The sequence below is a fragment of the Excalfactoria chinensis genome, chromosome 7 (genome assembly GCF_039878825.1).
Source record: "Excalfactoria chinensis isolate bCotChi1 chromosome 7, bCotChi1.hap2, whole genome shotgun sequence".
Taxonomy (NCBI): domain Eukaryota; kingdom Metazoa; phylum Chordata; class Aves; order Galliformes; family Phasianidae; genus Excalfactoria; species Excalfactoria chinensis.
In genome coordinates this window covers 6,657,273-6,684,785 of record NC_092831.1, presented here as the reverse complement: position 1 = coordinate 6,684,785, position 27,513 = coordinate 6,657,273, and the positions used below count along the sequence as shown (strand labels likewise).

The 27,513-nt window shown below is 36.7% G+C and overlaps 1 protein-coding gene across 7 annotated transcripts; it reads left to right on the top strand.

The window, feature by feature from the left end:
• On the top strand, nt 1-27,513 carry SLC35F5 (solute carrier family 35 member F5). 7 transcript variants are annotated; one of them, XM_072341973.1, is made up of 18 exons: nt 1-106; nt 963-1,085; nt 2,411-2,481; nt 3,134-3,209; nt 5,581-5,722; nt 6,797-6,940; nt 8,858-8,920; nt 10,383-10,464; nt 11,838-12,028; nt 12,975-13,056; nt 13,553-13,640; nt 14,167-14,231; nt 14,558-14,662; nt 15,124-15,283; nt 16,547-16,637; nt 18,629-18,783; nt 19,214-19,299; nt 19,863-27,513. In XM_072341973.1, exons 5-17 carry the CDS (start codon nt 5,588-5,590, stop codon nt 19,290-19,292), a joined length of 1,440 nt encoding a protein of 479 aa, XP_072198074.1. In that variant the 5' UTR covers nt 1-106; nt 963-1,085; nt 2,411-2,481; nt 3,134-3,209; nt 5,581-5,587; the 3' UTR covers nt 19,293-19,299; nt 19,863-27,513. The 7 variants fall into 7 exon arrangements, with proteins under 7 accessions (XP_072198074.1, XP_072198071.1, XP_072198076.1 ...); XM_072341970.1 differs by having other exon boundaries at nt 963-1,081; nt 19,863-22,154; XM_072341971.1 differs by having other exon boundaries at nt 56-106; nt 968-1,081; nt 19,863-22,631.

Here is a 27,513-nt window from a genome sequence, read left to right as displayed (position 1 = left end):
GGATTCTCGGCCGCCGGTATCGGCACGGCACCATCTTGGGAGGGCGGGAGGAAGGGGCGGGCCGCGGGCGGTGCCGGCGGAGCTGCGGGCCCTGCGCGGCGCTCAGGTACCTCGGCGGGCAGGGGGCGGCCGGCGGCGCGTCCCGGCGGTCGTTCGCGGGGTGGGGGAAGGCGGACGGCGGTCCCTCCGCTCGGCCCCGCCGCCTGTCAGATCCCACCGGCTGTCGTGGGCGAGAGGCCTCTCTGCCCGGCCCCGGGCCGCGGCGCTGAGGGGGCGAGGCCTCGCTCCGCTGCTTGCCCCGGGGGCGGCTTTCCTCTTCCCGTCGTGCGTGGCCGGAGGGGCCGCGTGTGTGGGAGCCGCCCCCGCCGGCACAACGGGGGCCGTGCCGCCCCCTCCTCGCACGTCGCCGGGCCGAAGGTCTCTCCTCCCCGTCCTTCTGTCCGGTTGTCCTGGCTCTCACCCCTGCTCGCTCTTTGCGTGAGCGCAGGGAGAGACCCCGTGCTTCCCCTCACGGTCCCTGCAGGGCGTACAACCGTATTGCTCTCAGCCTCCTGAGGGCGTTCAGGGAATCCACTCACTTCCCTTTCCTCGATTCCTGCCGCAGAGATAACCGGTCAGGAAGGGAAGAGCCCATTCAGTCTCGTGTTTCTGAGAGCAGTGGTTTCGCAGTGTGCCCACGGGGCTCGGCCTTCAGAGGGCCGACGCGCAGCTCGGCAGGCCGCTGTGTTCGCTGTTATCAGAGGTCCGCGGCTGTTTGTCCTGTGACACATTGTGATATGTTTAGGTCTCGCTTTCGACAAGACGAGATGGGCAGCTGGTGAGGTAGATGTCACTTGTTGTTCCTAGCGAGCTGTAAGTGTATCATTACAGGTGTCTAACAGATGTCTGTTGCTCTGTACGTGATTACACTGAAAAAGCTTAGGCAGCCTGACGTTCATTTTTTTTCTCTTCTGTTATTGGAGGGAAGGAAGAACCAGGCAACAACGGTCCTACTTGCCGGCTTTCAGCCTGAAGCTGCCGTGTATGATTGATGTGGCGATAGATGTCCGTGCCCAGCAGCACATAGTCATGCTGGGATGCTGTATGTATGTTTTCCACTATTGTATATACAAGCAGATTTCTAAAGTATTTACATTAAGCTAAGTTTTTACTCATATATATATTTTTTTATTTCTTGTTGTTGGTAATAGAATTAGAGTGTTTTCTCTGCATATTTTGGGCCTGTGTAACTTTTTATATCGCTGAGAAAGGCAGTCTTTACTTGCAACACTCACTATTGGCATGGAAATCTTTTAGTCCTTCAATGAGGTCCTTTGCCTCATTGTATTCTGCAGGAAGCTTGTCCTGAGTGAGGATTACAGGGCTTCAGTGAGCACGGCTCTCAAGCTGCATATGTCTCACCTCTCCGTCTTTGCTGAAGGCTCTGGCTTCTACTATCACCCAGTGGTGCCTTTTGAGAGCAAAGGTCTAAGCTGTGTTGGACTAACATTGCTGTAGTGTTAGTCCATTAATTTCCAGATTTAGAAAGACGAGCTTAACATTTCAGCCGGTTTACTTTCAGCTTTTTTTTTCCCTTCTACTAAGAGGCAATGCATTGTTTCTGTTTATCTTATCTTGGACGTAATCAAACTTGAAATGAGAATCACATGATGATGACAGTACATGTTCAAGGAGCGGGGGGGGGGGTTCCCCCAGAACTCGCGGGGTTGGAGCAGCCAGTATAACTGGAAAAACTAAAGCTGTTCCTTCTGTGGGTAAACCTTGGTATGTTGCCTTTCATATTATATTTACACAAGATTATTTCACACACAAGGAAGAATTTCAAGTTGAGTTGCTCTCTTCATAGTTGGTGACTGAGCTTCTCTACTGTGTTATTCTTCTGAAATACTTCTTTGGGAATTCAGTTTTCTTCATAAAACACCTAGGGTAATGCTTCTGTGTTAAAACCATTTTTTCAGCTCTTTTACTCATAAGGATCTCTTTCCTAATCATCAGTATAGTAAAAGTGCTTACATATCTTGTGAGCTTCATGTGGTTTTTCCCTTTCAGGATTGAACTTTTAATGAGGGTTGGGTAGTAGAAGCGACAACGTGCCCACTGAAACGTGTAGTGCTGTAGAAACAAGTTTGCATGTTAAGTGTTGCTGTAGTTATACACTTGTGTCCTTTGTAGTTGCTTCTTGCCCATTCATTGGGCAAGCTATTGAGCCTTCTGGCTTCAGTGTAGGCAATGAGCTGAGCAGCTACTGTGGATTATGTAGATACTGTTTAACAAATCCCTTTTTGTTTCTGAGTAGCATAAATGGAAGTGGTGACTGAAGTGATGTAGGATACTGTTACTTCATGAAAAGCAAAATGCAACATGACAAGAATTGAGAACGTCCTTTTTTCACATGCTTTTCTTTTTCCAGAAGATCTTCATGCAACTGGCTGAAAAATGGTTCCACGAGATGGCAACCCCAACTCTAACACTATCAAAATGGTAAATGAAATTGAAAAGACTTAAAAAGTTAGCCATACTAATTGCTGAAAATTATAATAAGAATTGCATTTAAAATGAACGTTCCCTTCAATATTTACATTCACCCAATATATTAGAAGTTATACAACTTGGAAAGTGGATTTCCTTATAACGGAAACAGAAAGCAAACAGGCTGAAGTATCTGCTAGATGTAACTGGCTGAAATATCGCATTTACTTGTAACTCATCCTTTTTGTTTCAAGCTGTGCTTTCTGGTAGCTGAAGTCTATCATAACTCTGTGCACTTCATTAATTAAATAGTTTGAAAGGAGAAAGCTGTGCTCTTCAGGAGAGGTGTCTGGTAGAAGCAGTATTATTGGCTTTCTTCTCATAGGAGCCGCTTGCATTCTGTTAAGAGGAAGGAAGGGACAATGATCTTTGGACACATTTACAGTAAATGATCCTGTTTTCATGCAATTCAGTGTTGTCTTGCTCATGTTTTGATGTGGACCAATCGTTAAGGCTCTCTATTAATATGCCTCTACCATGTAGGACTTGAGCCACAAGTGATGCTAGTTGGATTTTTAATTGTAGAAAATATTTTGCAAATCTAAGTGGTATAATATACAAACAGTTTTTCAGAGCTTTCCTTTTTTTTTTTTTTTTTCTCTAGGAGATTATCTTCACTGTGACATGATCTGTGAAATGTGTTAGCATTTTCTGTTTCTGTTTTACGCTTACTGTGGAAGGTACGTATGAGTAAAGGTGATCTTTCTAAATTCATTTCTATTACAGTTAACTGCTGTCATTGTGCAGAAGCCAAATAAGGAGACGTGTATAACTGTGTTCCATTGCCAAGTTTGGGAATACTTGGTCTTTGTCAGTAAGAAGGATAACGTCTAAAACTTCCCAAAATACTAGTTGATATCTCTTTGCATTCTGTGTGAAGTGTTACTTTCTTTTAGTCAGCTGCTAGCTGGAAGATGCATCTTCTGCATGTGCAATCAAGACTTGTTCGTTGCCTGTTCTTGAGCTTTTTTTCCTCTTTATGGAAGAATGATTAATTAGGCACTCAAAAATGTTAAGGAGACACTGTGCAGTCAAAAGAGCAAGTAGCAGTAGCTATTACTGTAACATGAGGCACACTGTAGCTTTTAGGAACAGATATGTTCTTTTTTTATTTAAATTTTAAATCCTATGTATAGGTAGAAAAGAAATGATGTAATCTATTTATACTCTTCATGAATGACTTCATGTACCCTCTAAGCCACAAATTCTGTTGTCCTTGTCTCCACTCCCACTGAAAGATCCCAATGCCAGTAATTTGTAGAAGCCTAACATAGTACTAAGCAACTACATGTATGCAGAATGTATGCAGTCTCTAGGAACAGATTATACAGGTTGTGTGCTTTGAAGCAGTCTCTGTTGTGAATAAAAGAGTGATGGGTATGAGCATGTCATATAGGGATCTCAAGTCCATTAGGGAACTGCAATTCCTTCCTGTTTTCACCTGTCTTTCCTCTAACTATCCACAACACATTAAGTGGTGTAGTTTCCTATTTCTGCTGTATCTTAACACTGTTGCTTTGTCACCCTGTGGCCTGACCAGGAATTAGACTTTTCTTATAGATCTTTCGTAACTTTTTAATGCCCAGATTCAATTTTGGCTGCATGTTGTGCAACTGTGTGAGTGATCTCTAGGCTATATATAACATAATATAATGGATTCTAGGCGATTAGTCATAATAAAATGGCAACACAGTTGGAACACCATAGTACACAGTATCCATTAAACCAATTCCTAACCACTCAAAAACCCTCACAAGATTCTAAGCACTACAACCTTCTTGTTAGGCTGCTCAGATTTAAAATAATATCCCTGTTTTTCTCTTTGGAAACAAACATTTTCTCCTTTATTCTGTTTTGAATAGAGATTGCAATTCCTTGCTGAGTCTTTCATAACTTTGCTCCTGTCTTAGAGACTTTTACTTGCTTTTGTCAATCCCCCCATTTTATCGGGGAAGCTGAATAATTACCCAGAACTAATGCCCACACATGGAACATATCAGCATAGATCTAGTGGTATAATTATACTTCAGGAACTTTGCTTGATAATCTTTTTCTTTGGAAGTAAGCTCTTTTGAGAAATAGAGTTAGTAAAAGTGCCAATGTTTGAATGTGGCAAAGACTATTCACTGAAGGAAAGACATGAAACAAAGTGGGAAATAGGATTGTCATCTCAGAAGCACTCGTGTGTTCTAGGGAACCTGCTTTGGCAGGACAGTTAGACTAGATGATCTCCAGGGGTCCCTTCCGACCCCTATGGTTGAGTGATAAATAAATGTGATTAATCCAAAGAAAAGGCTTGTTTGAAGGAAAAGAATAAATAAATCATGCAGCTTCCTCGCAGAAGATGGTGGCACTGGCACAGTCATAAAAAAACTGCATAAATAATAAAGAGACAGTGATTGGTAACGTGAGGAAAAGTCAAAGTGTAATTTAAACTCCTATAAGTATATTGGCAAAACAGTTCACCTGTCTTTACTGTAAGAGTCCAAGAACGTGAATCGCTCTTTGGCTACTCAAGATGGTGCACGTTTGAGTTTTTTAACTGCATTAAACATGAAGCATAAGCAGTTAAACACGAATAAATAAACAGCAAGGGGCACTATATCTTCTGTAGCAAATAAACTCTTAATACATTTTATTAAAATAGTCAAAGAAAATAATATTAATTATAGAACTACCATATGCATATGTTACTGATTTTCATTAGAAAGTAATTGTAAGTTTACTGTGAGTAGAAAGAACTGAGATATCTAACTCTGCCCTGTATCTAAACTGCTATTTGAGACTTTTATGGATAAAATTTGAGGTTTTTCTAAGCTTAAACCTTAAAGTTGACACTTGTAAGGCAATATGACAAGACCAAATCACTTCCTGGTAGCATTATTGAAGATAACAGTGCATGTAGATCCGTTGTGCTCATGATTCATGCTTGAGTTAAAACACAAGCAGGATTAAAAAAGTGTTTTGGGTTTTGTTTCTTATTTGTTTTTGTTTATTTTAACTTGCTGTTTGTAATCTTCTGTGTTTTATTCCTTTATTAATACTGAACAGGTTACAAATGGTGTGGGTTTTTATCATGAATCGAATGAACTCCCAGAGCAGTTCATCTTCTCAGCGCAGAAGAATGGCTCTAGGAATTGTCATTCTTCTCCTTGTTGATGTGATATGGGTTGCCTCTTCAGAACTCACTTCGGTAAGTATTTCTGCATGCATCTTAAAAGAATCCCATTTAAGAGGAAAAGCTCAGAGGGAATGTAGTCCCTCACGCTCAGTAGGTGTGATGTGAACTTCTACCTGCTTTTCAATAAGGGGAAGGCAGTGGCCTTTAGGTTACCGTAGTCACCTGTATATGTTACAAGTTATGAACAAGCTCAACTTGGTGACTGCTGGTTTCACTACAGAAAATGTTAATGACGGTTTTAAAATGAAACAAAGGAAGCTCATGGAAATGTGTTGTAATTAGGGAATTCATTTTGTTTATTGCCATTTTGATTAAGTAATACCAAAAATTTTTGTGCGCAATAAGTGAATTGTAGCACTACAGGTTAGGTAGTGTGGTAGACTTCAGTACAGAACATCCATAAGTCTAGGATCAAAGGCCTTGTGTGTTACGGAGTTACAACCTGTAATTGTGGAAAAGTTTGTGGTAATTAGGTCATATATTCAGTCTGAAAACCAGCCTGGTATTTACTTATTATTAAGTTTTAGGACCTTAAGTGGAGTTTAAGCAAAAAAATATATATATATATCAATTTCTAATAAATTCTTTTTAAGTGCAGGTTCCTAAACAGTTGGAATTGTGGTCTTCATCAGTTTGTGCATTAGCCTGCTGTTATTAATATGACATTTTTTTCCAGTGACCTGGTGGAAATGCTGCTGATACTGAGATGTTACTTAAAATAATGTTTTCTGGTCTGTGCTTGCAGTGTTAACCGCTTATAAAATTGGTCTTTTATTTAGGAATATTTCCATATAAGTGCATTTTTGGTCATAACCAAATTCAAGAGCAAATCAATACATTGGTTAACAAGTAAAAAAGTAGCTTTCCTTTGGTGGATACAAGATGCTATTTAAGATGGTTTGGGGTGTCCCCAGAATAGGTAGGATCCCTTTCTTTTGATCGTGGTTGCTAAGACTTGGAGCATTGATTTTTGGAAACCGACTGTCCTGTATTATATACATATATATATTTGAAACTGTTGATTCGATTTCACAAATTCCAACATAGCCAGTAATTTTGGATGCTGCAATTATTTTCTTTCCGCAGTATGTTTTTACGAAGTACAACAAACCCTTTTTCAGTACATTTGCAAAAACATCTATGTTTGTTCTATACCTCTTGGGATTTATTGTTTGGAAACCGTGGAGGCAACAATGTACCCGTGGGTTTCGTGGGAGGCATGCAGCTTTTGTAAGTATTTTAACTTCATAAGATACTTAGTGTTGTAGAAGTTGGTATAGAACAATCTAAAACAGGCAATCAAAAATCATATACTTGCTTAAATAAATGTTTTAAGACAAGCATTTACAAGCTGAATCATGGCACAGGCAGAGAAGACGATCATAATAGTCTCGAGAGAAAGAAACTAAAGGTAAAAAAAAGTAGGAAGTATGTGAGGAATCATGAGAAATGCTCTACTGAGCCAAAGCACTGGCCGTTTAGCCTTGTATTTCATCTTAAATGGTTACAGGGGATGATTCTTTTTGAGAAGAGCTGATGAGTCCCACTGTTGTGGGCCCTTCTACTTTCCCTGTGTCTGTAACCAATTGAATTAGTATTTGAACATAGTCGTTAAGTTTTATTAATTACTCTTTTATGTGTGGCAGATCTGTGAACTGCTTTTTGAAGAGATTTTGAGGTTTTTAAAGCTGTATTTAGGAGATGTAGCAGAGCCATGATTTTTCTTATTTTTATTTTTTGCCGTTCTTAACCCTGTACTTGGTAACTTTTGTGCATGTGAATGGCCTTCTGTTGCTCATCCTAGAACTGGGGACAGTTTGTGCTAGAGTCTAAAATTATTACAGAAACGGAGGCACTTTCTAAGGAAGTGAAAGATGATGAAGACTGCTTGTTCTGTGCCAGTGTTTCAGAATGCTGAGCAGCAGGACTCAGGAAGCAGTAAGGCATTTGGCCTGATGCTAATCTTGCACTCAAGTAACAGAAAAGGTGATCCAAGAACATGTAGTTAATAACATCTTGTTATAGAAATGAGCTGTATGAAAATAATTGCTTTCAGTCCTTCTGAATATGTCAGACTTCACAGACAGTGATAGCTGTACATATAATGCACTTAAATATTGTTTAACTTCAGTGGGTTTTTTTCTTTTTTCTTTAAACCTTGCTTTAAATGCATGGAAAACATTTAGAGTTGGCTGTTATCTTGACATAATTTTTGGTAGACCAGCCTACAGGGTCTTCACTGGCAGTAATGACTAATAAGGATGATGTATGCACTGAAGGACAATTAGTTGTTCAGAGCAGTTAATAAAATTAACTAATCTGAGCAGGTGAGTAGAATGAAGGGCTGCTGTCTGGAGTGCATTGTGTAGTGGTTATACAGACCACTGAATCCAGTGCAGTGCTGTGTCAAAGGTAACGATACATTCATCTTGTGAACTGATTTTTTTGCAGAGCCTTCTTGTTTTTTTCAAGCAGTTTAGTTAAATATTCAACAATATGATTACTACAAGTGCCTTTAAAATACCTTGTGTTTATCAACCTGAACAAAAATGGCACACTCATAGATTGTTATTTCAACTGTGATGGTAAAGACACCTTACTGTAAGCCCTTTTCCACATCAAAGACTTGATTTAGGAGTTACCATTTATTACCAGAACTGTAGAACAACCAACTGCCAATCAGGGAACAGGGGTAGCAGCCTTGTTAGCTTGTGGAAAGGAAAAGTACAAATAATAGCTGACCTCATCCTAATTGAAATCTTGTTAAAACTAAGTCAAGAGTTCCACACTTTTGTGCAAAAGGAGTTTTGTCTCAGTAAAAGAAACAAAAAGAATATTGTAATGTATGTGCAGTAATATAGAGGAGTGTCTCACTAACTGAGCTTCCTAAGTTTTGGCATTCTAACAGCTGGATCCTGCTGGGTACCTGGGTATTTTGTTCAGTGGGGTCACTCAAGATAAAGGGAATTACTGAAATTGTGTTATTTGCTGAATTTCTAAGCCCTAGCCCTGTTGTTTATTGGAGTGGGGATGATGGGGAAGGAGTCGTAACAGAACTATAGAAAAAAAACATTAAAAAAACAAAACAAACCTTGATTGCAAAATAATGTCATCATAAATGGTTACATTTAAGGTTCTTTTAATTAGTTTGCAGATGCTGAAGGTTATTTTGCTGCTTGTACGACAGATAATGCTGTAAACAGTTCTCTGGTAAGTTCCTTAATTTGTGAAGGTTGGTGCTTTATATTTTAACATGACACCATTATCCTGGCTTCTTGTCTTTAAAGTGTTATCTACTTTTATCTAATACCTTTTGGCAAAGGAAAATAGTAACTTAAACATTACTAATAAGTACCGCAAATAGCGTTATTACACATTATGGGAAATACAGATTCTCAGCTCAATGAAACGTATTTAAATGTTTCAGGAGTACTTTGTGGAAAAAATATTTATATTGCAGAAGGCAAGTGTTTAGATATTCAGATCAGTAGCTGCCAAAGCAAAATGTTGAGAACGAGTGGAAAAGCCAAACAACTTTCAAGACAAATAAACACCGTTCAGTTAGCTGAGTACCTTGTATGCTGTGTTACTGCACTGCAGTTGGAGAGAAATGGACTGCCATCTTCCTTCCAGTGGATGAAGTGTTGCAGTTCACTGAATCAAATGCTAGTACTGGTATGCTGCTGATAAGCCAGATGGCATTTTTGTAGTGATTTTTATTGTCCATAAATGACAATTTGCTGTGCTTCTGTTGCTCGCAGACTGCTGCTTAATCTGCATAGAGAAATTGAAGGCCGCATCCAGAACTGAATTCAAAACACAGAACTTGATCTGAAGCTCATACTGTTTCTGTAATAGCTTAGGGGATGGCACTTGAGCGTTGACAAGTTGCAATATGTAATATATACCTTATACTGAATGAGAAGTTGAGGAGATTTTTCAGAAGTGATAATCATTTCATTCTTTGTTATTTCAACTTTATTTACTTATCCACATTTCAAAAATAATCTTCTTAGTTTGCTCAATGCATTAAGATCACCTGACCACAGATGTAGGATTCATCATAAAACAATTTGGTGTTAAACACTCACCAAAATTCTGGTCCTAAACAAGGAGCCTAACAAAAATGCAGCTACTGGTCATTTTTATTATTTCACTCCTACAGCTTATTAGTTTTAATATGCAGCTTAACTGTTGCCTTGTTGGAAGTTTGTTGAAACTCCTGCAGAGTGCCTTGTATACCAGAATTCTGTTCCCACACTTGTTTTGATCCTTAGTTGTAGCTCACCAGTTTCAAATAGATTCATTTTTGTAGGGGTATGCTGTATTTTCTGCTTCTAGTTTCTAGGACAGAGGCTATAGATCTATGGAAGCTTTGGTGATTTTTGAGTTGCTTTCTAATTTTAAATCAGTGGGTTTCAGTTTTTCATGGATGACCTTTGTGTTCATGAGGGATATGCTCAAAAGCACACAGTTGTAAAGTGCAGCGGTCAAACACCAGTATGTTGAATGTGAAGTGTAGGTAATATATGAGCATTCTTGACATTCCACTAAATATGATTTTCTTAGTATTCATCAATCTTTTTGTTGTGTTTAGTTTCGAAGAATTTAATTCTGCTTATAATTTAAATATCCTGCTTAATTGTATTTTACTTACGCTGCATCTTTTCAGAGCGAACCTTTATATGTTCCTGTAAAGTTCCACGATTTGCCAACTGAAAAAAGTGGCAGTAATAATAATGATACAGAGAAAAGTGAGTAAAGATTTTCTGGAATGCTGAAATGCTGGTTCTTTGATTTATTTTTCTTCTTTGTTGGTGTAACTGCTGTTGTGTTGCAGGCCTTACCTTTTTTTTTCCCCTTTTCTTTCTCCCTCCCTCTTCCCCTTAAATCTCATGATGCATGAAATGCAGTCTCGTATTTACTTTCAGGTAGAGAAAACATAGGCCTATCGTTCAGTTTACCTTTCTTGGTCACTACAGATCCAGCCTATGTTTATCTCAAGGGACCAGCTGGGTTCAGTACTTGTGATTCTTTCCTTCTGGGCTTGTAAGAACAGCAGCAGTGAGCCTCTGGAAAAACAAGCTATTGTCCTTTTTAGAGCAGGAGCAAAGCAGTCAAAGTAAGAATTTTACCAGTCTATGTGCATTCTGATTTTATTTGAGCTTTACTATCATGTGATAGTAGCCGAAACAGGCCTAGCTGTCCCAGATAATTAAAGAAATGTTGGCTGTCAAAGAGTCCAGTTGTCTGATCCTCAGCAAAAGGGTCCCTGGTTATAAAGGGGAAAGTCTCCTCCTTAATTTCTGAATGACATCTTTAGAATTGCTTTGTTAGGCTCTGCTGTCCTGTGGTAGCAGGTACCAAACACTTGATGATTGCTTGAGCTGGATGGTTTGTTTTCTTTGTATTTTAGAAAATGAGGTGTTGTTTCACATCAAATCAAGTTAATATTTATATGTAGTATGTAATGTTTTCTGTCTATAGGAAAATGACATTACAATAATCTTATAAATGAAATCTGGAACTGTCTAGTGCTGATATTCAGATTAGTTAGGGATTTCAAATGACGAAGTGACCTTATGATCTCTGCTAAGCTTTGACTGTTGAACACTCTCATACTCTGAACAACTGGCCTTGCAGTTAGGTATAGTTGTGTGTAGCTTATGGTTAACTTTATTAGATTAATAGTTAATCTTGCTTGTAATATTTATCAATACAGAATAATCCCTAATTTATACTGTGGGTATTTTTGACAGGAAAGATGCTATTTTCAGTGATGTGGTTTTTGTTTTTGGGGTGTTTTTTTTTTTTTTTTTTTTTTTTTTTTTTTTTTTTTTTTTTGTTTTTTGTTTTTTTGTTTTTTTTTTTTTTTTTTTTGATAGATAACTGTACTGATTTAAAGCAGTGATTGTATTTTGCCTCGGTAGCAACCTATCAAATAGCAATATAGTACTGTAAGAAATAAAAACAGTGGGAAGTCTTCTGTTTGGATAAAAACTTGTCATAAATCGGGGAGTACTGCAATCAATGCTGTATTAAAACATAGCTTTATTAGCATGTTGTGTTGGCTTGAAAAGCTTAATGATCCCATGCAAATTTTTCTTTGTTTTTTTTTTCTCTTAAGCTCCCAAAAAGCCTCGTGTGAGGTTCAGTAATATTATGGAGATTCGGCAGCTCCCATCAAGCCACGCACTGGAAGCCAAGTTGTCTCGCATGTCATACCCAGCAGTTAAGGAGCAGGAATCAATATTAAAAACTGTAGGAAAACTCACTGCAACTCAAGTAGCAAAGATTAGCTTCTTCTTTTGCTTTGTGGTATGTATTCTGTTTTTGTTTTTTTTTCCCCTCTTTTTTCTTTTCATAAAACTATGGATGCAATTAAAACTTGTATGGTAATAGTGAAAATTAGCTGTAGAGTATTGAGAGGAATTGTATTCTTTATGCCTCCTTTTCTAAAAAATATTGTCATAGTAAAACCTGCCTCATGCTGAACAGAAGTGTGCGGCTACTTGAAGGGAGGACAGCAAAAAGAAATCCTGTGTTTCTAGTTAGCTGTAAGGTATCTTGTAAAAGATACAGGGTGATTTCCATGCTTTCAGGTCCTACTGTCCTACATTGGATATGTTTAATGCAGCAAAATCTGGACTTACATCTACACAGGCTGTTTCCACCTTCAATGAAAATGGTCTGAATGTATTTCCATGTATACACACATGCAGATTTTCTGGACTAAAGTCATTACGTTCAAAACAAATCCTTTTCATCCCACTCATGGATGCTGCTAATGGTGTGTCTGTGTATTTCTTCTTGGATGGTACAAATAGCCTTGTCTAAGACTTCAGAGAGTAACTTTCATGTGAATCTGAGGTTTTCTTAATGAGGTGTTGATAAAGAAATGTTTAAGCACTTGCTGCTTTTTGTATTTGAGGGAATTGACAGACACGAATCTTTCCAAAGTTTTTTGAGGCATTAAGTGTAAGTGTTGTTTGCTTTTTAGAATGAAGAATAGGCTGACTAATGTCCCACGTATCTCTGGAAATTTCTTTGCAGCCTGTGTGCAGCAATTATCTTGTTTTGCAAGTTCTCCAAGATAAAAGTACCTTTAGATAATGTGTTACCATCATGTTATTTAATTATTTTGAAGTTCTGAAGTATATTATTCCATTATTATACATGTGGTTGAATGCAGCTGGTTTAATTCTGTTCTAATTTTGTCTCTGTCATGTAATGTAATCACTAAATTATTTTTCTCATCCTCCAGTGGTTCTTGGCAAATTTCTCTTACCAAGAAGCTCTATCAGATACCCAAGTTGCCATAGTTAATATCTTGTCTTCAACCTCTGGTAGGTTTCAGTTACACAATCAGATGTACACTATAAAGCTTTGTAACATAGCATTATTTTTGGTTGTGTACATATTACCAGTGTGATGTTTTAGCTGTGTCCTTGGGGAAATGATGGAGCTTAAAATAAATATTTATAGTTGTTTGGTTGTTTTTTTTTTTTTTTCTTTTGAAGGTTTCAAATATGAACTTTAAAATTATATTCCCGTTTTGAGTCATTTTATAAAGAATAACTTTTAAAGCACACTGACTTTTCAGGCTTACTGCTGTTTGTTAGTATGTCAGCTGTTCTCAGTTGAGTGTGTATTTATTTGTTCGTCTGAGGATTCAGGCCACAATGTGTTCATTTCATAGTAGTTCCATTTAAGATTATGGGTGATAAGATCATGTATTTGAAATGAGTATGTGAAATATAAAGCATAAAGTGTCAGCGCTGTTTTCTGAGCAAACTAGTAGTAAAATTGAATTGTATCAACTCTTCTCATTTTGTCTTGCAGGGCTTTTTACTTTAATCTTAGCTGCAGTCTTTCCAAGTAACAGTGGAGATAGATTTACTCTGTCCAAATTATTGGCAGTTTTTTTAAGGTAAGATAATGCAATAGAGCATTTAATCAAAAACTCTGTGATATGTTGAGAAGACAAACAGACCTGTGGTGTCTGTGACAATGTATTGATGTGCTTTTAAATCCTTGTTCCTCAGACAAATTGAGGAAAATGTCTTTTTAAATACTGCATATTGTGAACAGTTATCAAGTTCATGCTTGCACAGAAAATAAGATTAATCAAGTTTCTGTTGGAAATGTGTGGTTACTTTTTAAACTTTCTCAATATACACTGAAAAAATGGAGGTGACTTGACATGTGACGTCTTGTCAGCCTGCTTTATTAGATGCCTGCTGCACTGTTAGGGGGAGTGGGGTTTTTGTTTGTTTTATAGCTTTGGGTCAGGCCTTAACAATACAGTGTTATTAAACTCTGTTGTTATGGTTAATTAAGACCGTGAAAAGATTGAAATCCTTTATGAATTTTTTTTCTTCTCCTTCCTTTTTTTCATCTTTTTAATAAAGCTTTTGTGTTTTAAGTAGCGTTTTGCATTTCTTCTTTTTTGCTAGCATTGGTGGTGTGGTACTTGTTAACCTTTCTGGATCTGAGAAATCTCCTGGAAGAGATACAATAGGTATTTACTTACTTTATAACTGTGGATTGTGTGGTGATGAGTACCATCTTTTGATAATACTCAGGATGTTGTACTGGAGTTGTCTCACATGTAACACTTCACGAACTGCCTCTGTAGTTTCAACTTCTAAAGCTAGTTTATGACTTAACTGACTCACTGTTTACAGTTTTGAGCTTTCTGCATTTTCCGTATTCTTTACATAGTGTTGGATTCCGTAACAAAGAATTTGTATCTCTGACAACTTTGTAACAGGTACCTTTTGAGTAGCTGATCATAATGCATGTGACACTTGACATGTCTTAAGCATGTGTTTTTCATCTTTGCAGGTTCCCTTTGGTCTCTTGTAGGAGCAATGCTGTATGCTGTGTACATAGTGATGATAAAAAGAAAAGTAGATAGAGAAGATAAACTCGATATACCAATGTTCTTTGGTAAGAATAAAAACGTTATTGAGAGTTTTAATTCAGTGTGATTGAATTCTTTGCTTTCAGGCAATTAACAGATACATGGTTAAAGGGCTTAGAAGAGCAGAAGAGGAAGTAGAGAAGGTTTACTTTTGCCATGGTTAATGAGTACTTAAGAAACTAGTTGTGTGAGAGTTTTCTTGTTTGTACTCCCAACAGTGACAGATAAGTACTTTAGGAATGTGGACTGACCCTTTTGATTCAGTGCATTTCTTTTTTGTCCACTTCAAAACTGTAAATATCTGTTCTAAGTGGTGTTTGTTAATGTCAGGCAAAGTTTCTTATATTCCTCACGCTGAAAGACTTAAAATACTGATTTGTTGTATCCTCTATGTATGTGTGTTCTCAGAATAGCAGCATTTGAGATTTCAGTTGTTGATGCTGAGTGACATTTATCTTTATTAATTTAATATTGCTTTTATACTCAGGTTTTGTAGGACTGTTCAATCTATTGCTGCTATGGCCAGGGTTTTTTCTGCTTCACTATACCGGCTTTGAAGCATTTGAGTTTCCCAGTAAACTGATATGGATGTGCATTGTCATTAATGGCCTTATTGGAACAGTTCTGTCAGAGTTCCTCTGGTTATGGTATGTACTATTCATGTAAATTTCACAATATAAATTGTCTTAATGTGTCAGCAAATATCAGGGTGTCAAATTGGTAGGATTTTTGCTCTCTAGCTTGAGTTGCAGGGTGTCATTCATTGCATCATGATGGCCTGTTTAAAGGCAGCAGCTTTATTTAAAAAGCAAGTGATGTGTGCTATAGAGAATTTATTGTGATACTGTGCACATAGTTTGCTATAGAACTCTCACTGAGATGAAAAGATTTGGTAGTATAGAGTCACAATAGCAATAGGGGAGCATGAATTTCTATTTTAACAGTTTTTTGGTTTCTGAAGCCTTGTGGAAACATGAGTCAGAACCCATTAAATCAGTATTCTGTAATTGCTGTGCTTGTTTAAGCCTTCAGAGGAATACTGCACTAAATCTCATTAAAATGCATTAATCACCAAGATATGGCAATTCATACATCAGTCTGACTTCTGTTTGGATTGGTCTGCAGCAGAGGATGGAACAGGAGACTTCTAGGTGAGAAGCTCAAAAACTATAGCAGAGTTGAGAACTTTTGGATATCTCGTAGAAGGACAGTGTTAATTGTATTACATGCATTTTGCTTGTTATCAAAATGACTCAGACAATTAAGCTTATTTATAGAGCATTTGGTTTGTATCAAACTGCAGAAGATTGTAGGAGCTCACGTATTATCTTAGATCTGCAGTTGCACATACTTTTGAGGGTTTTAATGTATGTATTTATTATGTAATACGATGAGAACACTTGTACCAAGCAGAGGAGTCTCACAGAAACTCAGAAGAACGATTTCAAGGGTGCATTGTAGCAGACAGTCTGTTAACTTAATTTCTGTATTGCTAAAAATATTTATGTTTTTGGATAGGAATTCTTGACACAGGTAACGTTTGTTTTTTTTAATTAATGAGACAGATAAGTTGGATTTAATTGCTGATACTAAGTTATCTCAGAATGGGAATGCAATGCAGACTTTTCTACTTAAAAAAATACCTACTGTGTGTGAGGTAGTGCATCTTCAGTCATCTCAGAAGATTTGTATGGGAAATAAACTGAATTCCTGAAGGCATCACTAGTCTACATAAGAAGTATATATAGTTTTATAAATCTTTGACAGCGTGGATGTCACAAATTCTGATTATTACAGAAATAAGTGAAAGTTAAACTTTATCAAATCCCTTCTGCAGCTTGATGTATTTCTTTAGTTGTCTTTTGACTTTAAGTTAAGGCTTCTTTACTATTTTAATTATTATTTTCTAGGGGCTGCTTTCTTACCTCATCGCTGATAGGCACACTTGCGCTAAGCCTTACGATACCTCTGTCCATAATAGCTGACATGTGCATGCAGAAGGTAACGTATTGCTAAGTTATGAGCACTGTTAACAGACTCAAACTTCTTTCCTTTTTTTCCCCAATTCAGCGGCAGTGTTATTGTAAATGATGTTTACAATGTGTAGTGTTTTGCTTTTACTGTCACTTGTTAATAACTGTTGAACTGCATTATGATCAATCTTTTCCTTATATTGATGGTTATAGTAATTCTGCACTTTATCACTTGCATACTTTATGTATATGATTAAGATGATTGGATGAAAAGTACCCTAAGTCATTGATAATAGCTGGTGGAGTGCTTTATTGTAACAGGAAGTTTTCAGAATTGAAGTACAGTGCATCTTAAGGCATTTATAAATTGGTGTGGATTGCCTATCTTGAAAATACTCAATTAGTGATGAAATCAAAATTCTATGTGCTTATTGCAGGAGCATGTAAAAGCTACCAGGCTTAACTGCACATTGTTAGGCTGATGTGGATGTTAGGCTTTCACGTAACTGTCCTCATTTTAGTTGGCAACTTTCAGTTCTTATTGAGCTAATAACTGGATAAACCCTGTGTACAAAGGAAGGAAAAGATTCAGATAACCAGTTTAGAATAGAAGCTACGTGCAGTTAGCTCATATTACTCTTCAAGCTTTACTAATATTTTTCTTCTCATGCTGATTGGGTAGAATTTTCAGTTTTTCAATATTTATATATGCATGAATTCCAATTCTGAATATTTGAATTTAATATTTCATCAGTGGCATGGAATGTAGAATTCTTAATAGGAATAACGATTATTTTGCAGATTCCTCAAGCATCCAATTACTGTCTTTTTGTCTTTAAGTTCAAGTCAATTGCTTCTATTTCCTGAAGGCAGGATCAGTTACTTGTTTCTGGTCTTTACTTTAGATTAGAATCCATACTGTTAAAAATTTAATTTCCAAAGTTAAATTTTAATTTGGAAGTTAAACCATCTGTTTAACTTTTTGGAAATACCTTTCAAACTTATTTTCTTTCTAACTCACTTCCTGTTCAAATCATCTTCATTGAAATTATGATAGTGACTTTTTTGACAGGGCATCCCCACCTTGTCCAACAAGTTTCACAACTCTCAGTGTAGACACAGGTGTCTGTAGCATGGCTAAACTGTAAGCATTGCCATTGCATGCTTGCTTGCACTTTGACCATTGATAACACCTGTATTTCATTTACACTGTGTGCATATACCCGTGTGGGATGGAGAGGCTGCAAGATGGTGTTATGGTGGTGGCTTTTTTTTTCTGTTTATCTTTTAAGCATCAGTGCTTGGTATCGAGTATCGAAACTGTAACTTTTCTCCTCTGAAATCTCCAATTGTGTTTCCACCAGAGGGAGCTGTGCTTATGTTTCATTGCTCCGTTAGCCTTACAGATGTTTCTTAGGCACTCCTAATTCTTGCACCCTTGACTTTTGTAACCTAAGTTTAAAACTGTCTCAGACGGTGATTGCTAGTAGCAGTACAGGTAAAAGGAGAATTTAGATCAAATTGGACAAGTAATGTACTCTGTTTTTTTTTGCACCAAAAATACATGGTAACTTTCCAGTTGCAGTCTTGTTTGTGGGCAGTGATTTCAGTAGTGACTGCTCAGACAGGATGTTCACAGTGAACCATCAGGTGCACAGACCTGTGAGGTGAGCTCTTCTGTGTGACCTGCTTATCAAAGTGTTTATCAAAATGTCCCAGGAGACTTCCTCATCTGGATGCAATAGATAGCTACAGCCTAAAAATGGGAGTGTATCCAAACCACAGCACTAACTGCATGTTTGGCCGTACGGAATGGAAGAAAGGTTGTTCACCTATTAGAAGTAGCAGAGACTGTAGAAATTGTACCAAATAACTCGTGGAAATATTTGTAGTATTTCAACCAATTCATAAGAACTGAGCGCACCGTAAGCTTACAAGTCAGTTTGATAATAATTAGTCTACACACTGTGCTCTTTTAGAAACACTGTTGAGTGACTGATGTTTGTATTTTGATTCCAGGTGCAGTTCTCTTGGCTGTTTTTTGCAGGGGCAGTACCTGTATTTTGTTCTTTTTTCATCGTCACTCTCTTATGTCATTATAACAACTGGGATCCTGTGATGGTGGGAATCAGAAGAGTTTTTGCCTTTATTTGTAGAAAACATCGAATTCAGAGGTAGGGTAACCACAAAATCCCATTCCCAATCTCACCTCTCCCTTAGCCTTTCTGCTATGCTGTAGCCTTCTGTAAGTCATATCACTCGTATCTATTTTCATATAAGATGGACCTCAGTAGTTAATTTTCTTTTGAGCAGTATTTGCTCATCCATGTGTCAACCTACGTACTATTCAGAAAATGGGAATACCTGAAGTCTGTTCACATTTCTGAAGAAGTTCCCTAGTAGATATCACAGTTTTATTTATTTATGTTGTTATGGTTGTTGCTGTTCCCGGAACATACAGTGAAAAATGTGTTAACTTTGTGGATGGGATTAGTATGTCTTGGCTATGTCTGCAGCTCAAACATCTGTCACTCACTTGCTAAATGGGCTGTTTTGTAGCCAACACATTACCATGTCATTGAAAAATATTTCTTTTCTTTTAAGAATGCCAGAAGAAAGCGAGCAGTGTGAAAGTCTTATTCCTATGCATAGTGTTTCACAAGATGGAGATAGCTGTTCATAGACAAAAGGTAATAAACAATACAGTAATAAGTGAGGATTGTTTTTTTTTCCATGATGGCATTTGTTACATACAAACACAACTTTCCAGAGCATGCAGTTAATCTCGTTCTGAATTGATAGGTAACATTTTAAAGAATTGTCAAAATTCTATACGGGGCATTATTCTAACCTTTTTTCTGCCTTCAGTGGATAAAGATGCAGTATATTACAATAGTGTTAGCATTATAAGAATACCTTGGGGTTTGGAAACAGTAAAGTAGCGGGGCACTACACAAAGCTCTGAAGGGATGTTACAGATAGTTGAGCCTGTCTTAAGGCTGTGGAGACAGGCTTAGTTTAGAACTGTCTTAGCCAAATAATATAAAAAATTGAATGATCAGAAGTGTACATTTTTTTTCCCAGCGTTGTTTAAATTAGAAATGTACTAACAGGAGCTATCATGATGTCTTAAGCTTTGTACAAGCTCTTTCCTTAGTTTATTTATAAGATGGAAATTAACATGTGTAGCAATTACCTTTTTGTGGTAATCTTTAATCATGTAGTGCTGATAACTTTTCTTTCCTTTGCTCAGTTTAAAAATGGATTGATGCCTAGTGAAGAGACAATCTTCTGGAGAAGTCCCAAAGGAGTTTCAGTGCCTATTCTGAATTTTTAGTAAAAATGAGAAGTTTCTGTTCTTGTGAAACTCTAAACGTCTTTGTTGCTTTCATCTGATTTTATAAATGAACAAATTCACTCCACGTGTATCAACGTAGGGGATCTTAGTCCATCTGAGCAACCAACCTGCCTTACTACACTGAGCTGGTGAAGTTACTTGACAAAATCAAGCGAATGAATGCTGTTAAGTGATTTCTTTCTCTTTTTAACTCTTGGTTTTGTTAAATGCTGGACAAGGTTATTTTAAAAAATACTTCCAATGAGTTATGTAAATAGGTTTGCAGGTCATCACATCCTACAGGCTTTCAGATGAAAAGCTAAATAGACACCTTACCTGTAGTAGGTACAAATTAACTTTTTTATGTTGTATAAACTATTTGCATATTAATAGAGGAAATAGTGAAATAATTTATTAAGTGAATTCTTGTAATTATTAAGGCAAGATCTTTGTACAGTCCTGGAACACTACATTATATATGTCTTACCCCATTTTGAGAAGCCTTGTAACGGCAGTGGGTGCCGCTGTTTAAAAATCTTTTGCTTCTAATGATCTGGAATGTTTGAAATCACAGTGAAAGAAAGAATATTTATAATTGCAGTACACTGGGCGTGTGTTCTCAAGAACAATCTCTTAAATAGACCGACTCTGTAACCCATCATGATTCCAAATGATTTCATATAGAAGGCTTAATTCAAAAACTTTGATTTCTGTAGTTGCCAACTTAGGAAAGAGATCACAATAAGTTGTTAAAATTTCCCGTTGTTGGTTGGCACTACAACCATCTACTAAAGAGTGTGAAAGCTAAAAAATAATTGCATTGATTTTTATTTTTTTTCCAGTTGCATTAATAAATTTATTCTAAAATGGATTGTTTTCCTTACAACCTGTTATCTTCCTTCTACTGCAGCTTTTGTCTTATTTGATTCTAAGAAGTTATGAATAATTACGTTCAAAGATATTTGAAATAAATCAGTGACATTTTCCAATTTCTGGCCTATAAGACACTTCCATTAAAAAAAGAAAGGCTTTTGATAGATTTTTGTTTTCTTATAATGAATGTAGGACAGACTTTCAGTTGGTAGTATATTATCTTCCACATAACAAGGCTATTAATAACAGCGTATTCTTATCTTTCCATACAGATATGAAAGGATAACAAAGCAAATGCCTTTTCATGTTTTGAACCTCTAGTAATGATCCTTCCAAGAGGTGATTTGGTGATATGACTTGTAGACTAGATGGAATTCAAGAAAGCGATGTGTTAGTGAGCTTTAAGGATTGATTCAACCAGCAACTAGAATGTAACATTCTGAATGTAGAGAAGGAAAAAGATATGAGGGGGAAAAAAGGGAATCTGGGGGCTGTTCTTGTTGAGTATTGCACCTTTATCAAATTTTTCCTTCCATTTCTTAATATTGAACTACATTAAAAGTTTCAGTTATCTGAGGTGTCTTGAGATAGTAAGTCTATATTTGTATTCTTGAAATAATTTTTTAATAAAATATAAAAGCAGAAACACATAAGTTTATTAAATGTATGTAGGCATTTTGAAAAACTTCTCATTTCAGTTGGAAAGCCCAATAGTACAGCAGTTGAAAATACAGTAAGTAAAACTAGTTTTATATTTGACTTCGTTGGAGTAAAAGGAGTTTACATTGGGATTTTTTTTTTCTAAATTAGGACTTTAGAGGTTGTTAATTTCAGCCATTAGCTACAGATTTTAACCTGTTCCTGTATAGCTACTAATCAGTGACAGCTTTGTCAAACTAACTCAAGGAAGGCTGAGTTTGCTTTCAAATGGGCAATAATAGTATTTTCAGCAGGATATTTTAATACTGTCTTTTGAAACTGGTCATTTTGATTGATTGGATGGATTGATAATGAGTGGTGGGCAGTTGCTATTCATATTTGTCCTTATGTTCATGACTTACAGTGAAAGCTTGTCATAGCTTTCTGTGTATATGACTTATGTTAAATGGCATTATTATGTTAGATTTGAAACTAAGTACAATGAGAGTGTTGTTCTGACTGACCTAATAATCTTCATGTTCAGCAAACTCAGTGTTAGGGCCTTCCTAACTGTTTTGGTTTTTGACAAAAGACGTGTTAACCTTTTTTCAAGATATTTACTATTTCAATCTTAATGGCACTTTGTAGAGCTTGAGCAGGGTTTTTTTTTTTTTTGGTGTTAAATTACTGCCCTTTAAAAAATAAAAAGCAAGAAAAGATAAATAAAAAGCTAACTGTTCTTCTTGAAATGCCATGGATTTTTAAGCAGTGGTGCCCCTGTGGTTACAAGAAATACACTGCAGTTTTATTTACTGAAGTTATGATGTGTAACATTGTTCCTGTGTTTAATAGAATGTGATGAGATTTTTCTATAAGATCTTGTGATTTTTAGTACAATAATATTTTATAAATATATTGTCTTATTTGAAATGTAAATTGCATAGTTCTCTAATGGGTGCTTGGTAAATGCACAAGAGATTTAGCTTTGATTCTCAGGTACCTCTGATGTAATGGTGACATACTGGTATTTTTTTTCCTCATGACACAACTGGAATGTGAAGGAGCTCTTGCAGATCTTTACCGCTGTGTGCTAACATAAATTGGCATTCTTACTGTTTCATTTTGGGGATGTCTTTATTCTGACTTGCTTCTTGTAGGGAGCACATACAATTTAAAAAGGAAAAAAGAATTTTTAATTCAAGCATTTCTTTGAGATGAAGCTATGAGATGTGTAAACAATAGTGATTTCCTATGCCCACAAAATGGAAAATGAGCACTACATGCATTGTTCTGTCAAACCATTTAACTAATTCCTGCAACGCTGTGAGACAAACCAAGAATCTCTTCTGCGTGTGATTGAGGTTTTTTTTGTTCTGTTTTTATATATGAAAGAGATTAGGACAATTTGCTAAGTGCCACGTAGCCTTCCTTAGCTTTATGGTTCTGGTGAATCTTGTCTAGTTTATCCTCCTGTGTGCTGCAACCCAGAACAAAGGAGGAAAAATCAATTCAGTTTTTCTAGCTACTTTGTTAGGTTTTCAGTCATGCCAAAAATGAGAGGTGCTGTAGTTGTAATACTGATCCAGCAGTTATTTGGAAAGTATGGGGCACAAGAATGCCACTAAAGACACAGAGGGCCCGATAGTTCTGTTGTCAATGAGTGCAACATTTCTAGCATGTTGACTTGGAAATTGATGTGGGGAATGTAGTGTGTAGCTGATCCAGCCTGCCATGGAGCTGCACTGGCATACACTGCACACATCAACCTAGAAGCTGCAGGCTGGGGCACAGCTTGGGACGGAGCAAATGCAGAAGTATTCTGTTGCAATATGGTATTAAATAGTGGTGTTCCTCTTAGTGGTGTTCTGGTGCTGCATGTGATACTTGACCCAGTATGCTGCTGCACGTTTTGCATACCACCATGTGGCATCCTAGCAAAAACAGTGACTTGCTTCCTTGTGTGTACACTATTGTAACTGTCGGTCCCTTTCACTGTGCTTAGGCACTGCTATTGACTAGTACACTTGCCTTAAGTAAGGTGGTTCAAGAATGTCTTTTGTAGTTCTTAGTTCCATCTCTTTGTGGTGAATATTGTCATTGCTATTCCCCACTAGACGAACATCCTATCCTAGGAAAATGAACTAACTGAGCTTAAGCTAAGGTTATTGGAGAAGGGAAGAGTAGTTAAACCGAAGGGCTGAACTGTGACACACATGAAAATAGGTAAGTGTTGGTAAGGCAGAGTGTTTGTAGATGAAGTTGTAGGTAGTTGCATACTCAAAAATCAAGACAGAAACTGCTGTTAAAAACAGAAAGTTGAGTTATATAACTTACTGTAGAATGGTACTTTTAATCAGTTTTCTTTCATTCCATGCAAGCTTTGAGTTACTCAGTTTCTGTTAGGGCTGTTACATAGTATCTGTAATTTAATACTTGTGATTGCAATAGTATTTCAGTGCTGATGGCTCATTAACAGTTGTTATGCATGTTTTTTTTTTCTTTCTAATCCGGGACTGCATTAATTGTGTATTTAGCTTTACATGTTTATTGCATGGCATGATTTCTCAGGGAAATATGGATGATAGCATGCATTGTAAGAGCTGGTAACTATTTCCTGCTTTTAAAATCATTATGAACTTTCAGGTTTCACTCAAGCACTTCACATCAAATGACTTCCATGTTGAATTGCTTTTGGTTTATTAAGTGAATCATGAAGAAGATGTTAACAACATTGTAAGGTGTCTGTAAAATGCACTCTGCCTGATACTTCATTAGCTTCTGGATACACATCCATCTTAAATTGAGTCTGCAAGTTGTGTGGCTTTCTTCCTGCTTTAGAGTAATATGTGCCATATACATTAATAGTTGCCTGAGACACAACAGCAACGTTCATTTCCAGAGTCAGACAACGCTATAATAATACAGTCTGATTCTGGGGTAAAGTACCAGTATAAATATTCTAACATATTTACTTGTATCATTAAATTTTTACACAGTGTGCTTACTTTGGGGATTTTTGTCTGCTTTTCCAGTAAAGTTACTTTGTCTAGACTGGGATTTGCTCCAAAGCCCACCAGCATTATAGGTAGCATTAATAAAATAAAACTATTGAAATCCTCAGCAGCCAGGTTGACCTTTATGCCTTTGCAGTGTTTTTATCTGCAGCATACATAGCAAGTAGTTTCCTGAAAGACTTAACTAATATAAAAGTTGAGGGATTTAGTGTTGGCAAAAATGGTAAACATAATGCTGTTACTGATCACAAAATATATTTCCCTACAGCCAGTGTGCAGCTTAATTATTTAGCAGGTGGATTTGTCTTGCTACATGACTTCTCTTCAGAATCAGCAGTGCAGGAAATGTTGACCACTTTGCTTAGGTGTATACTAGAAGAATATTTTTTTGCCCATAGTGATCCCCAAAGCTGTGATTGCATTCTCAACTTCTTGATGATTTCAGATTGACATTTCCATTACTTTGCAAAGAAAGCAATTCATTGCTAGTGAAACTGCTGTGATTGTACCGAGTGCCCTTATCATCTGTACTGTCATAGACCTAACATAAAACATGTAATTCTTATATACATGTAACCATTCAGCTATGTCTTCTCAATGTCCTTCCAGCTGATGTTGTGCATCATTACATTGGGTATTAATGGGCAACTGGACAACTTTCAGAATGCCCCTCATGGTGAGGAATGCATCCAGAGTTTCACCTAGTTGTCACCTCCTACTTTTTTAAAAGCATGAAAGGTTTTTCTCTGAGGATTTTGTAGAAAGTAGCTGTTAGTTCTTCAGCTGCTGAGTTAATAGTTGAGTATGTTTCTCAGTTTCTAAAGTTGTATCCGGATTTCTCCTCTTTTACTTAACTTTTGACTTTTGTCAGTGGAGGCGTGCAGTTCTTTGTGTTTTCCATGGAGCGTATGTGATCGTATGTGATCGTATGTGATTTGATACAGGAATGGCCTCAGAAATAACAGTGCAGAGAAGCTTGCATGACTTTGAACACGTTCCTGAAGTTTTGCCACACTTCATTAAAAAAAATAATTATCGAGCTGAGGAGAAAGTAGCCATAAAGTGTAGAGTTAACTTTATAATGTGCAAATTACTTCGCTTTCATTACGTATCCTTCAGTGTATTGCTGATGTCGCTGGCCCTCAAGATTTTTTTTGGCTGTTAAATGTGATGCTTCTCTCCTCTCTAAATGGAAACTTTTTGGTGTAAATTAGACTAGATCCTCTATCTCAAGAATTGATTTCTAAGATATTTCAGAATCTCTTCCTTTTAACCTTTAGCTAAAGGAACAGGGGATTTCCACCTGAACAGTATCCTTTTCCTATGTGAGAGGAAAACATTAGAAAAAAAAATTGAAAATAAAAAATCCTATTGACCAGCATATGGGATTCAGCTGCAAGATCGTTGAGGTAATTGCCTGTATAGCACAGTTAAATATAGGACAAGCTTAGGCAATAATTGTGCGCTGGATTCATCTCTCTGATCGTGTTTTAATGTAGAAGGTAGGATTTGAAATCTCATCATTTTGTGTTGAAGCTGAGTGCCTGTGACTGTAAAAATCATGGAAGAATTTTATTTGGAGCAATAGTGTACGTGCTAAGGATCTTCTTGGTTGTGTTTTGGGATTCTTAGGTTGGTGTGTTTTGTTTGTTTTATGAAGACCTACACGTTCCATGTACAGACCTGTTACAAATGGATGGTCTGCCTATTAAGTGAAAAATCTGAGAGCCATTTACACAAAGCTATCATGAAAGCTTAGGTATGAAGGCTTTGTTGTTCAAGTCCAGGTTATCTGACTAGAATTAGATAAGCATAATGAGTATGCAATACCAACTTCAGTACTGTACAACTGTGTGGGTCCTTGTGAAGATGTAGAACTTATTCAGGTTGTCTTTGGGATGGGTATTAGTAAAACAAAATTGCATCTCAAACTTTTGTTTAGATATTTATGCTGACTGATTTGCTACATTTCTGAAACTTGTGCATTGAAAGATGCATGAAACCAATAGCTGGTACCTTCGGTCCTTTTGGCATTACATCTTGTACTTAATTTCAGCTCCTTAATTTGAAGGGAACTCTGAAATTGCTTCAACTGAAAAAACTTTAACATGACAAAAACTTTTGTTTGCACAAAGTTTGTATGATAATTCAGATGTTCTGAGAGCACAGATAGTTCCAGGTGTACATTTGTTACGAAATGTGTTATGCATAAGCTTTTAAACATTTTCCTTAGTATGACCAGAACCTGAACTGCCTGATGCATATTGCATTTGCACCTAAGTACTTGATTTCAGAATGTGTTAAACCATGTCTATTTGTTATAAGAAACATCATTCTAATCCAATTTCCATTTAATAATAAGTATGTTCACACAGAGGAAAATCATAATCGTGGCTTGATGCAGTGATTTATGCAAGAAAACAGCAGGATGGCAGTAGTAATTCTGAAATGAAGATGCAAGTCTCTTCAGAAACTCTGGCTTCTTGTTCTTTCCTCACTTCTGTACTAAATAAGTGGCTTCATTATTCCTGACTTATACAGGTGAAGCAAGGACCAGACCTTCTGCCCTTTTGTTTTTTAGAAGTGAACATTGACTTTTGCCTGTAATGTCTTTGTCACATCACTTCATTTTCTGAAGGGGATTCAGTTAAATGAGAAGTATAGAATAAGTATTTTTAATTAAAATCAAATTTAAGCAATTAATAATTTTGAAATTCTCAATATGAATAGAGATCTAATGAATGAAAATTATAGGCCTATATTGCAAATACCAAATACTGCTTATATATTTTTAAATAAAATTGGTATATATGTGATTTGAAACGTGTATAAAAGTGACAATGGGGAAATCATTCTTATGTTGATTGATTTATAAATGGAAATCATTAATATCCAATACCAAAACCCTATAAAAGGGCTAGTGAAAAGACAATGTAATGTATTCTGATAAACAGCCTGTGTAATACAATCAATGGGTGTGATGTTTTTGTTCTGTATTATATTTATTATGTGTAAGTAAACCAATAAAGATTATAAATCAT

Coding starts and splice junctions, on each gene's coding strand:
- SLC35F5 (XM_072341973.1), top strand. CDS start 5,588: ATGGTGTGGGTTTTTATCATGAATCGAATGAACTCCCAGAGCAGTTCA. Junction 10,465..11,837: donor TAATAATGATACAGAGAAAA/GTGAGTAAAGAT, acceptor TTTTCTCTTAAG/CTCCCAAAAAGCCTCGTGTG. Junction 13,057..13,552: donor TATCTTGTCTTCAACCTCTG/GTAGGTTTCAGT, acceptor TTTGTCTTGCAG/GGCTTTTTACTTTAATCTTA.